Genomic DNA, 14040 nt, shown 5'->3' with positions numbered 1-14040 from the left:
ACTGTATAGTTTATTAGTTTTAACTCATTTTCCAAAACAACCTAATCAACAGTGTCTGCCACCATTTGTATTTTTCAAACACTGGTTTTCGAGTCGACTAAACGTTACATTAAATCAAACGGGTTTGTATTACTGAACACAGATCCGAAAAAGTTGTCGAAAAATAAATATATAACACATTTTATCTAAGGCAAGATAAGTTACTTTTCTACCTAACTGGATAAACCAGTTTGGTAGAAAAGTAACTTATTTTGCCTTTGATAATATTTGTTATACCTTTGTTTTTTGGCAACTTTTTCGAATCTATGTGTATAGTAATACAAACAAAACAAAAAAAAACACAAAAAATTATCCAGTTAGGTAGAAAAGTAACTTATCCTGCCTTGAAGGTCCACCTACACAATTTGTTTTAAAATTACTACTTTTAAACGTTTTCGACGATGCTGAATAAGAAAATCTTATTTACAGTTTGCAGAGGCAAGTAGTTTTCGAGATATAAAGACCTGTGCTATGCACTATAATTCACTGGCGACTATGTATAAACACCCCCAATCTCCCAACAAGAACAGCTTTCAGAATAAATAACGCCTACCTACCCATGTTAAAAATAGTGGAGATGGACCTAAAGTAAAAATTTGTCTTTTTTTTAAATAAATGTTTAGTTTAAAGCACAACGCTATTGTGTACAACGGTTTTAATAAAGGAAAAGCATTCATATTTTCTTATATAAAAACAACTCTGAAAAAAAGCGTAGTTTCAAGTTTGTTATCGAAAAACAAAAACAAAACATTTTTTATTTATGCTTTATTTCTTAAATATAACAATTCCTGTTTTACGCTTTTAACGAACGTAAATTTCACGGTGTCTATTTTTTTAATATATATTTTGTTACATTAGGTCCCCATCCACGATTTGTTTTGGAATTACTACTCTTATAGGTTTTCGGCGATGCTGAATAAGAAATATATATTTACAATTTGCAGAGGCAAGTAGTTTTCGAGATATAAAGACCTGTGCTATGCACTATAATTCACTGACGGACATGAATAAACACCCCAATCTGCCAATATTAAGAACGGCTTTTGGAATGAAAACTGACAATCTCTCCATATTAAGAACTGCTTTAGGAATAAACACCCTCAATATTCCCATGTTAAGAATGGCTTTCAGAATAAAAACTCCTCACCTCCCCATGTAAAAAACGGCTTTTGGTATAAATACCCCACCCTCCCCATGTTAAGAACGGCTTGCAGAATAAACAACGCCTACCCACCCATGTTAAAAATTGTGGAGGTGGGGCTAAAGTAAAAATGTATATATATATAATTTTTAATAAATTGTTAGTTTAAAGCACAACGCTACCACGGTTTAAATAAAGGAAAAGCATTCATATTTTCTTATATAAAAACAACTCGGGGAAAAATGCGTACTTTCTAGTTTGTTAGAATAAGAGGTTTCTATTACTATTCACATAGATTCGAAAAAGTTGTCAAAAAAACAAAAACACATATATAACAAATAAATGTTATCAAAACCAAGAAAAGTTAATTTTCAACCTAACTGGATAATTTTTTTTGTGTTTTTATTTAATGTAAAATGTTTATTAGCTCGAAAAACATCCAGTGTTTACCGATGCGTTGGAAAATTCAAAATGGCACCGAACTCTCTGATAAATACGGTAAGTTTGGGAAAATGAGTTAAAAATAAAATACTATACCACATACTGTTAAAAACCCACCGAATATATGTCAGCGTATGTCACGGTAACATATATTGTGCTAGTTTCTAACAGTATTTTGTATATTTTTTATTTTTAACTCATTTTCTCAGTAAAAAGTGTACTTTGAAGTTTGTTAAAATAAGTTGTATCGAAAAAAAAACGATTGTTAAAAAAAGTTGTTTTTATTTATACGCACGTGTACTCAGAATCGTTATTTTTCGTCATTTCAAAATGGTATAATTAAGAACCGTCACAATGAATTTGAATTAAAAAAATAGAGAATGTTTTTTTTACTTATCGATTAAACAGATGATAAAATATTGTAATTCGGAAGTCATCAACTCGTGGACCGCTCATTTCTATCCGAAATAAAATGGCGAAAATAGTTCCGCATTACGAAAAATATTTTTATTTTATTTAATATTAATTTCTGTGTTACTATTTTAACGATTAAAAAAAAGTGTGTTAAAGTCAAAATCGTATTTAATATTAATTTCTGTGTTACTATTTTAACGATTAAAAAGTGTGAATCGTTATTTTTCCTCATCTTTTCCCCGACGAATAAAAGATTTTTTTAATAAGGTAATATTTCCTTTTTAATATTTAAAAGCACAGTTAGATGATAAAGATTCACTGTTATAAATTTCACAGAAAACGGGGCACACACTCTCCCACACACACACGTACACACAGACATATATACACGCACAGACAAACACACGCACACTCACACACACACACAACACACACACACACACACACATATATATATATATATATATATATACAGGGTGAGTCACGGGAAACGGGTGTTTTAAGGAAAACAAAACTGCGAATATTTCAACAAAAAATTTATAGCGTACATAAAAACATTTACTTAACTATGTCATCATGGAATATTTAGAAGCGAATGACAAATGATGGTCATTTTCACTAGCACACATTTTAAGCCGCTTTCTAAAGCAAGGAGCGTTCGAAGAACATTTGTTTCCCGTGACTCGCCCTATATTTATCATAGTTGTAAAGTGTTAGATTCTTAGATGTAAATTCACTGAAACTTCCTGCATGTAATAAAAGAGCTTGTGAATGAACAAAGCGTGTTTTATTTTATGTTAATTCATGCAAATATCATTGGTTACATATGTGCATATATGTTTCTGTAGTGTCTCTTTTCAGTAAGTCTACGTTGTCACGCCAAATGTCCTTCTCAAGACCAAATTAAACACTAACATTTATATAAATACCCACTTTTATTAAAAATAGGAGGAACCACAAGGAATTAATGAAAATCGAGAGAGGGGTGAGGTAGAAAAAGCGATGGGGGAAGGAAGAGATGAAATCGGAGGTTATTTGCAGGTTGATCAGTCAATCATCTTTTAGCAAGAGACTTTATAGTTATTTAACATTTCATCTTCTTGTATTACTCCAGATCATTTCGCACTGACCATAAAAACTTTAGTTCTAAATAGTGATGGGACGATTCCAATGTTTTCCCAATTTCGATACAATTACCGATTCCGTACTCAATTCCCGATTCCGATACAATTACCGATTTTGATTCCAATACTTTATATTTCTAAATATTTTACAATAAAATTGTTATTTTGTCTCGGTTACAATAAAAACACAGCTTAAATGTGTATGTAGTTTACTCAAACGTAACAACACACTTGTGATGGGGTGATCTAGAGATTGTAGTTTTACTAAAATCAATAAATATTTATTATTCTATTATTACTGAAAGCAACGGAAGATGTTTTATAAAAACGAAATCAACTAAAAAAAGATAATTTAAGGAATCAGTTTTGGCATCGACAGACATTTTGTATGTTAGATATACACACCTCTTTCTAACATAGGTAAACATTTTCACGAATCCTATACCGATTCCGATACCCCCAAAAGCTCTGATTTTCCCCATTCCGATTCGGATTAATCGTTCCAAAACTAGTGTTAAATATTATTGGCGTCAGTCAGCTTAAAATTATCCATGCATTATCAACGGTTAAACTTATGTTAACATTAAAGAATATTCCGCATGATACACACGCATAAATATACATCGTACATACCTACACATATCTAAAATACATCTAAGTGTACATTCACACACACGCGTGCGCGCGAATGAGCGAGCAATTTTCCTTCCGACGTCGACATATGTTTATACTCACATCTGAACACGAATGTACATACATACACTCAGATACACACATACATAGATATACATATAGATCTGGATACGCATATATATATATATATATATATATATATATATATATATATATATGAACAAATGATTAATAAAACATGTTAAAAGACATCTTGAAAAAGAGTTAAAAACATATTTAATTTTTAAAAAAGGAAACACAAGATAAATATATATATATATATATATATATATATATATATATATATATATATATATACATGACATACACATAAATAAATGTATATGTAGCCTTACCCACAGACATACTAACACTCACACACATTCACGCTTATGCAGGGTGTCCCCAAAACAATCTGACACATTTATTGGTCAAAAAACAAATTAAATAAAAATGAAATAAAGAAAATATTTTTCAAATGTACATTCGAGTGCCATTTAATTTCACACAGTCTTAAATATTAAATCGGCCAAATGTTTCCTGTCATTTCTAACACGCGATTGTAAACGTTCTCAGAAGTTGTTTTTTTTCCGGTGGATTAGTAGCAATTTTATAACGAATAGATCGTTTTAATTCATCAAGAGATCCAGGGCGGAAGCTGAATATATTTGATTTCAAATATTCCCACAAGAAAAAATCGTAGGGGTTTAGACCAGGCGACCTTGCGAGCCAACCGATATCAACACACAAATACATCCAATGATTCAGGAACATTTACATCTATACTACGCTTAAATATGATATTTTGATTTGTCCAGATTTTGTATATCTATATATCTATAAAAGTGAAATTACTCTGTGTGTGTACATTTCCCTACCAAACTACTCTGTCAATTTTCAGTTTACAGACTGGGGATTTCACATAAGGAGTATTGAGATTTGGGAAAATCTTTATAATCGGTTTTCAGCCAGAAATTTGGCTGTCAAGGGCTCAACGTTCAACGATTTGTCCCTTGAAAACTCTACCAAACTCCTCCGCCAATTTTGGTTCTAAACATGTATGTTACATGGGCATATATCAAACTTTTAAATTTAATTTGAGCCCCCAAAAATAAATGTTAAGGGGTCTAAGTTGGGGTTAAAGTTAAAAAAACAGTTTGACCTTTGCAGTCTTATCAAATTACCCAGCCAATTACTAGTCTAAATGTTTGAAACGTAACATAAAGAATATTTAGAGATTTTGTTAGGGCAAGCTTTTTAATCGGTTTGGGTAAATATTTGAGCTGCCTAGAAGTCAAACTACTCAGCCAATTTTGGTTTCAAACATTTGAAATTTTACATAACGGGTGTTCAATGGAAAGTGTTCGACTGCGCTTCAGTCTATGGTCCCTCCTCGCCAAACTTTCACAAGAAACACTCGTCTAACTGAAAACACTATCAATAATTCCCCCCCCGTTCTTTATCTGTGCCTAAACCTAAACGTAGATTCCATGAACAAAGTTTCTCTCTTAGAACTGCACGCCTGTGGAATTGTCTTCCATTTTGCTGCTTTCTAGCTGACTACAATATGGTCATCTTCAAGTCTAACGTAAACTAATTCTTGATGAGCCGTTCCACTTGTTAACAAATTTACTGAATGTCCATTACTAACGATTACTATATTGTCTAATATCTACTGTACACTCTTTACCCCTTATCCTCGAGTGGCCTCTTGTCCTTGATAAGTGGTGATGTCTATGTATAAAAAAAAACATGCAGCAAGGATTTTTTCCAGTTTGGGGGTGAAAATTTGGCTGCCAAAAGGTCAAAGTTTTAAGAGTTCTCCTTTGCAGATTCTATCAAATTCCTCCGCCAATTTTTTGGTGTAAAGACTTGAATTTTTAGATTTGGTAACTTGGACATTGGTAAAACTGTGTATTTTGATTTAAGACCAAAACAATAAATGATAAGGTATTAAAATTGAGGTCAAAGTTTACAAAATATTTCCTCTGCCGTCTCTACGAAATTACTCAGACAATTTTTGGTCTAAACATTTGAAATTTTACATAAAGGGTATTCACACATCGAGGAAGTTATGAACAGTACATAGGGCCCGAGCAAAGTCGGGCTGAACTGCTAGTATTATTATAAAGTCATGATTTCAAAAGTAAACAAAAAAGTATTGTGATGCCATCGGCTAGAATCGAAAGCAAAAATGTAGCATTCGGAGCTGGCGACATTACTACTGTATCAACGTGACACGTGTATGAACTGATTAAAAATTAAAAATAAACGAAGATTAATATACAAAATGTATAACGACTTTTTTCAATTTTGACCCATTTTTAACCCTTTAAAAATATGGAAACAAACAGACAGACAGACATATAGCCTTTTGTATTTCGAGGAATCAATGTGAGTTTTTTTTTTATCTTATTTGTTTCGAGACTTTTAATTGGTTTATATTAATATTTCATATGTAATAACAATGTTCATTTATATATTTTATACTTATACACATACATAAATGTAACTACATCTACAGATGCATACCCACACACGCACATGCCTACACAAATACATACGCAGACACATTAGTATACCTTCAGATAAATTAATTGTATCATTCTTCATATTTTTAATATTATTTTAATAAATAGAGATCAATAATCTATATGAAGTGGCCGTTACTTAAATATACACGCACAATACATACATAGATGCATGCATATACATACACACACCTACATCTATATATGGCTTCCTTCAGTCTTGGCAGACTATGGATATCCACTGTAATAGTGCCTGCACGTGAATTTTTTGTGTCAAGTTTTGCGCAATCTCCAACCACACCTCTCCTGAGTCGACATTGTTAAACACCAGTGGCAAGTGAGGGTTAAGGACAACTGAAAACAATGCAGAGATAAGCCGAAAGCACATACAGCGCCTGAAATTCCCAAATGGTCACTTATCTGGTACATATGTTTCTAAATTCACCTCTTATAAGAAACAAAATACAAAAAGGTTTCTCAATTCAGTAAACTTATCTTTTCTCCATAAACATAATTGTGTATCTGTTTTAAACGACGAGTTTTCTTGTTTTGGATTTGCTGACTGTGCAATGTATTTGAATAAAGAAATATTCACATCTTATGAATCACATGGCGTAACGGTTAACGCACTCGACCATAATACGTATGGTCTGATGTTCGAATATTAGACACAGTCAAGCTACGCTGCAGTACCTCGAGATCGTAGATTACTGTTTTATGATATAAGTAGAATAATACATAAATAATACCGTATATTTCAGCATATAAGACGACCGTCAGATAAGACGAGGTACAAAATTGGATCAAATTTTAATAAATTGATTATATATCGGTTGTATAAGACGATTGCTAAATCACGAAACCATGTGTGCTTAGCCTAGGCTAGAGATTGCAACATCCGGTATCTTATGAAAGATTGGTTTTTAAAGATGATTTTTTTTAACTTAAAGGGCCGTCATATACGCCGAATTATTCGGTATTTGTTTATTTGTTTACGTCTAAAAATAATATGGCCAATTCTCCAAGACAAAAATATTTTCCGATGATCTCTAAGGTTGGAGACGCTATTAACCGTATTATCGTTTAAAAAATCAACACAACATCGACTATATATGTATAAATGATTATAATAAAAGATATTATATTTTGTGTTAAATGTTGACTTGAGAATATGCTTGCATATAAGGGTGTTCAAAGAAAATTAACAAAAAGGATAAATACCGCCAAACATTGCAGTACCAGCGAAGATTGAACCCACGACCGATGTTTTTGAAACAGATTCGTTGTAAAGATCGAGAAGGCCCAACATGAGTATACCACCTGCACACGTCATTCCTGTTACAGTGAAATTAGCCATAAATGCAGCAAAACATATGACCCATCCCCAACCGCCGTCTGGTGGTCGTATTTCTGTTTCCGGTTTCGAAGCAACATCCTGTTTTATTTGCCTATCTTCTATCTGTACTGTCATCTTGAAGCACACCTGGAATGAAAAGAAAAAAAAATGACATATGTATTTATATTCTTTACATTTATTAAAGTTCACAATAGCCAATTACTTGACCTCATAATGGCATAATTTATTACATGACGTTTCTGAATTTTTGAGATGAGGATTGGTTATTCGTATTATTTGGATTCATCGGACTATTGTTCTCATCTTGAGTGTGATTTTCACAACGTTTCGGTCGATGTAACCTCCGATATTCTTCAAGTGTATCTTGTCGAACTTGGGGATGTTTCTGTTGGACTCGCGAATTTCGACGGAATTTCGAGCGGAAACCTTTATTTACTTCACGAGAGTAACATAGTCTTGTTCCGTCAGCCATGATGAACAATATGCCCTCTATCCAGTAATGTCTGAAGGAACAAGAGAAGCCCCCCCCCCCCCCACCGTGAAGTAAATAAAGGGCTCCGCTCGAAATTCTGTCCAAATTCCCGAGTTCGACAGAAACATTCCCGAGTTCAACTAGATACACCTGAAGAAGGTCAGAGGGTACATCGACCGAAACGTTGTGAAAATCACACTCAAGATGAGAACAGTAGTCTGATGAATCCAAATAATACAAATATAATACATGTTCCGAATTTGTTTGAAAAATCATCTTTATTCATACAATTTGATCTGTCCGTTTTGAAACACACATTTCTTCCCTGATAATAAATTCGTATAAAATATGAATAAAAACAAAAATATACACTGGCAATCGGCATCCAGGATGAAAAGCACCACTTAACACGTTTATAACCAAGACGGGAGCAGGTAAACCACAGTATCTCTGGAAATGGCACAACGGTATTTCTGGAAGTGGCCAATAAGGGTTGATGAAAAACTTCCTCTCCGCTATCTCACTCAATATAAAATTGAATAAAAATTTTAGAGGCTTAATCGCAAGGCCATGGTTTGTTACTCAAAAGAATGTACTACTTTTTTGCTGCTACTAATAAATTTTGAAAAGTGGAGCAAAACATCTAATAAAATCCTGGCCCAGAAGATAAAAGAATTCAAAACTTTTTCAAAATGTTTTATCCGGCAAATATTCATCTCCCATGAAATTAAGCTCACCCCCCGAACCGTTTTCTAATTTTTTTTTTCTTTATTAAACTGATCATTTTACAAGAGAAAATATGGTAAATTCTATCTGCATTTTTTATAAATGGAAATAAGCACACACACACACACACACACACACACACACACACACACACACACACACACACACACACACATAGTGACACGCAGAGAACTTTATCAGGGCAGTAAAAATTATAAATACCCAAGCATCTCCGAAGTAGACTTTGTCAAATAAGTATCAATAAAGAGACAACACGAAATGAAAATGTGAAAACGTTTTGAATATATATATATACAAGAATAAAAAAGCATTGGAAATGCAAAAGGATATAGGGATGGTATGCCAAAAAGTATACAAACAAGATAGCTATGAATGGCTAGGCACATGGAAATAGAATTGCATCCAAAGTATAGCCCTATAGCTTTTCTCCAATCTTCATTCCTTTTGAGAGAAGTTCCGTGTTCGAAGTGGTCTGTCTACATTGGGTATATAGTGTTTAAAACTTGTTATTACACGTAATCTTATTTAATTATGGAGTTAGCTAAAAAGCGATGGGTCACTGCACTTCTCCGTGTAAAGAGCAGTCGATTGATGCTTGAACTGTTGTCAGAGACCGTTCGTACACCGAAATACATCGTCTCAAAAGAAAGAAGAAAGAAGAAGAAAGAAGAACAATTGGCCATTTTTGTACCCTTTTTTTTTGCTCTCTTTTGACATTTTAACCTACGTTCTGACACTCGCTGGATTCGTAAGACACTTCTCTGTAAGAATATGTGCTTTTTGAAACTTATAAGTTGATTTTAGTTGAGATTTGGATAGTTTTGTTTTGTAGGCGTATATAGGCGTGTACGGGCCATCCCTATATAGAGAGTGCTACCGCCTCTCTGATATATATATATATATATATATATATATATATATATATATATATATATATATATATATATATATATGTGTGTGTGTGTGTGTGTGTGTTTTTAAATCGACGAACCCATTTAACTTTGAGGACATCGACTGCATCCGCTTCGTAGAAGTTCAAAGGGGACCAGTGACCGTTAATTGGTTTAATTCATTTTTTTAGATAGAGAAATTCAATGCCTCATCTCTGCTTTTGACACACGTCTATGACAGAGGTTGCTTTCTCAAAGTTTCACATCATCAATATCTATAACAATGGATGGAACTTTCAGGTAATGGATGCATAAGTTTAGCCATAGTAACAATGCAATTTGTGATACCCTATAATCCATACGAATGGAATAAAAAAAGAGGAGGCGTTACATTTGGAACATCTCGTACACATACACACACACACATATGTATATATAAATAATAATTATAGTCATAATTATGTTAGCCCCTATAAAAACTTGGTTCTTTGTTGAGCGCCTTATGTTGGAATGAAATAAGTTTGTCACTTAAGCTCACGTGCGCAGATCATTATGCCACAATCATAAAATTATTGCCAGCCGTCTTGACATTTATGCTTTATATGAATGTTAATTTCAACGGTATTTCTTGCTGTTAACATTGGCCGTGTGGTTTGTTTCTTTGCTAATGGGGTCAGACATTGATTCGTGACCGGGTTCGAATCTCCTGCCGGCTGTGATCGTTACTTTCTGCACTGATGATTCCCGAAAGGATGAAACAATAGTGTTTGTAAGTATTAAAATAATAATTATAGTAATAATTGTATATATATATGAAATTTAAAATGGTGAACATCCCTCTTGAGAAGGCTAGCATAAGTCGAGGGAAACGTTGAATCTCTATGTCTCTCCGCCTCCATTTTAAATTTCATATCGTCGGATTTGATCCATTTTAATAATATATATATATCTATAAAAGTAAAATTGTCTCTGTGTGCGTGTGTGTCTGTGTGTGTACATTTCCCTACCAAATTACTCTGTCAATTTTCAGTCTACAGACTCGAGATTTGACATAAGGAGTATTGAGATTTGGGAAAATATTTTAATCGGTTATCGACCAGAAATTTGGCTGTCAAGGGGTCAAAGTTCAAGGATTTGACCTTTAAAAACTCTACCAACTCCTCCGGGTCTTAACACATGAAATTTTAGATGTAGGTTACTTGGACATGGATCAAACTTTTTAATTTTATTTGAGCCCAAAGCAATAAATGTTAAGGGGCTATATTTGGGGTCAAAGTTTTAAAAAATTTGACCTCGGCGGTCTCTACTCAGCCAATTTTTGGTCTAAACATTTGAAATTTTGCATAAAAGCTATACAGACATAGAACAAGCCTTTTAATCGGTTTTTGGCTTCCAAAGGGTCAAAGTTCAAAAGATTTGACCTGTGAGATCTCTAGCAAACTATTCAGCCAATTTTTTGTCTAAAAATTTGAAATTTTACATAAAGGGTATTCAGACATGCAGCAAGCTTTTAAATTAGTTTTGGGGCGAAAATTTAGCTGCCAAGAGGTAAAAGTTGAAAGAGTTGACCTTTGCAGATTCTACCAAACTCCTCCGCCAATTTTGTGGCTAAACACTTAAAACTTTAGAGGTAGGTTACCTGGACGTGGGTCAAACTCTTTAATATATATATATATATATATATATATATATATATATATATATATATATATGTATATATATATATATATATAAAGGCGAAAATGTATGTATGTGTGTTCGCTTTATCTGTGTGTCTACAAAAGGCTTCTTTCAGAGAAGTGGTCGGTCGGTTCACAACTTTTAAAAAATTTTTATATCACATATAAATCGTAATATCTCACAGTTAACAACGAAGCTCGCCTGTCTATTTAATTTGCTCGATTTCGGGAAGATAAATATTCAATATTTGTCGCCCGCCGCATGTGGGTTAGTCTTTTTCCTATAACATCTTGGCGGGAGGGGGGGAGCATTCAGCAGTAAATGAAATCCCGCAGTCAAACTTGACCTTATTAACTCAGTAAAACGAGCACCTGCTAAATCCAAGGAATTAAATAAATTCAAACGTGTTTCCGCAAGCATGTCGCGATGGGGCAATTGTTAACGTCGCACTTTTTTTTTTTTCACAACTTTGCCTCAACGGTTCGGGTTCGATCCTCATACTTACTTTTTTTTACCCCCCCCCCCACACACACCTCCAAACACCCGGGCAACGTCGGGTACCCCTCGCTAGTATATATATATAAATATACACCTATGAATTTATTTTGTGTACTAATATTCGTATTAAAAACTTTTTTCTATTTATTAAAAAAAATACAACTATGTTATAGATCGTCGTCGAATTGCATTCATTTTTGAAAGATCTAGCTAATTTGCATATGCTTTTAAACATTCATTTTAATTAGTTCCCTATTAGTTTTTTCTTTTTTTCTCATGGGATGATCATCTTTAGTTAACTATTACGTGTAATTATATTCATGCAGATATTCTATATGATTTATACTTGCGTAATATTTGCGTAAAAATTATAGTAAACACAAACTTCTTTATATATTTATGCATCTATATTTATGTATGCGTATATATATATATATATATATATATATGTTTGCGTATATATATATTTGTTTAAAAACAAATTGCCTACTAAACTCCTCTGTCAGTTTTTGGTCTACAGACATGAAACTTTATATATAGGGTCTTCGAACGCTTGCGAAACTTTATATTTGTGATTTAGCCGGGAACAATCTGTGCAAAAGTGTGAAAATTAAAAAAATGGAATTCACCAGCGAACGAAGGAATTACGATTATGCATGCGTAACGTAATAGCTATTAGATATTTTTTTAAATTCTTAGTCTTGCAGCAAACATGGTCTCATGGCTCAGACATTAACGTCAAAGAAAAAAGTAAATCGTAAGCTAAACGTTTTTGTTTCGATTCTCGGTGGTGGCGCACGAATAATTTTTTTTTAAACTTTTAAAATTATTACTTAATTTTGGATTATATATAATATAATAATAAATACGAAATCTGATTAATCAAAATATCATATTTAAGCGTATTTTACGACCGGGCAATGTCGGACGGCCTGCTAGTATATATATATATATATATATATATATATATATATATATATATACACTAGCGCGAAGACCCGACGCCGTCCTCAATGGAATATTGATCAACAAATTCAACAAATGTTCCTGCCTCCCATACTTTTGTAGGCATCATAAACGGTGAAATGGGCCATTTTTAATAAAATCGATTGATTGCATGCTCTTTTGAAGTAACCCCCTTCCCCCGCAGTGTATCAGGAGAAATCTTCATGTGCCATCTACACTGTCTAAATCCACAATACAGTGTAGTCAACATTGCACTGTAGAGAATCTGAAAATGATGGCTTCATTAAAGTTTAAAATGCATAGGTCAAGTATCATGATTCAATTGTGCTCTAAACGGAAACATTCATTTCGAACACTCCCCTCTCTTATCAAATAAAAAAACTGTTGATTTTATAAAATTATTTTTGCACATTTGAATTTAAATCAAGCGTACAAGAGTCAAGTATCATGATTCAATTGTGCTTTACAAACTTTCAATTCGAACGTGTCTCTATTTTATAAAAGAAACTAGTGTTGATTTTATTGGATGTTATTTATTTTGGGGGTTTGTGGTGATTATGACGTTCCGTTACAAAACCTGTGTAAGAACACTCCCAGACACATCAAGTACATTCGTGCGAAAAAAATGTAAAAACGCAGTCGATACTAAGTATTTGAAAGGTTTGTGTAAGGTTTGGGTTAGGGTTAGGTTAGGGTCAGGCAAAAATTTAATATAGTCATATTTAAAAATAGTTGAAAAAGTCATAAGAAGAATAGCTTTCCAATTGTGTTTTTCATTATTTCCCGTCAATACTAAGGACTGAACTATTCTGGGTGCCCATTCTTTACAAATATCCACATAATACTTGTGAATTTAATATATATATATATATATATATATATATATATATATATTACAAAGGAATCACCACTTATCAAGGCCCATATGCCACTCTAGGATACGGGTTAATAAGCGTATAGTGGTCAATGTCGCAGTAATCGTTAGTAGTGAAAATTTGGTAAATTGGATTACTAAAGAGAAACGGCTAATCGAGAACTTGTTTACAATGGACTTGAAGATGACCATAT

At 33.1% G+C, this 14040-nt stretch overlaps 1 protein-coding gene across 2 annotated transcripts in view; it reads right to left on the bottom strand.

Moving 5' to 3' along the window:
- Positions 1-14040, bottom strand: part of LOC145278335 (monocarboxylate transporter 9-like) — a 93295-nt gene that overhangs the window by 40046 nt on the left and 39209 nt on the right. For both annotated transcript variants that reach the window (XM_080130627.1, XM_080130626.1), the window contains exon 2: positions 7584-7845. In XM_080130627.1, the coding sequence (XP_079986753.1) occupies positions 7584-7833 (250 nt within the window). In that variant the 5' untranslated portion in view covers positions 7834-7845. The remainder of the gene's footprint in view (positions 1-7583; positions 7846-14040) is intronic.

This window comes from Euprymna scolopes, chromosome 6 (assembly GCF_053919585.1).
Source record: "Euprymna scolopes isolate OS-2025 chromosome 6, ASM5391958v1, whole genome shotgun sequence".
NCBI classification, from domain to species: domain Eukaryota; kingdom Metazoa; phylum Mollusca; class Cephalopoda; order Sepiida; family Sepiolidae; genus Euprymna; species Euprymna scolopes.
This window is presented reverse-complemented; position numbering and strand designations above follow the sequence as displayed.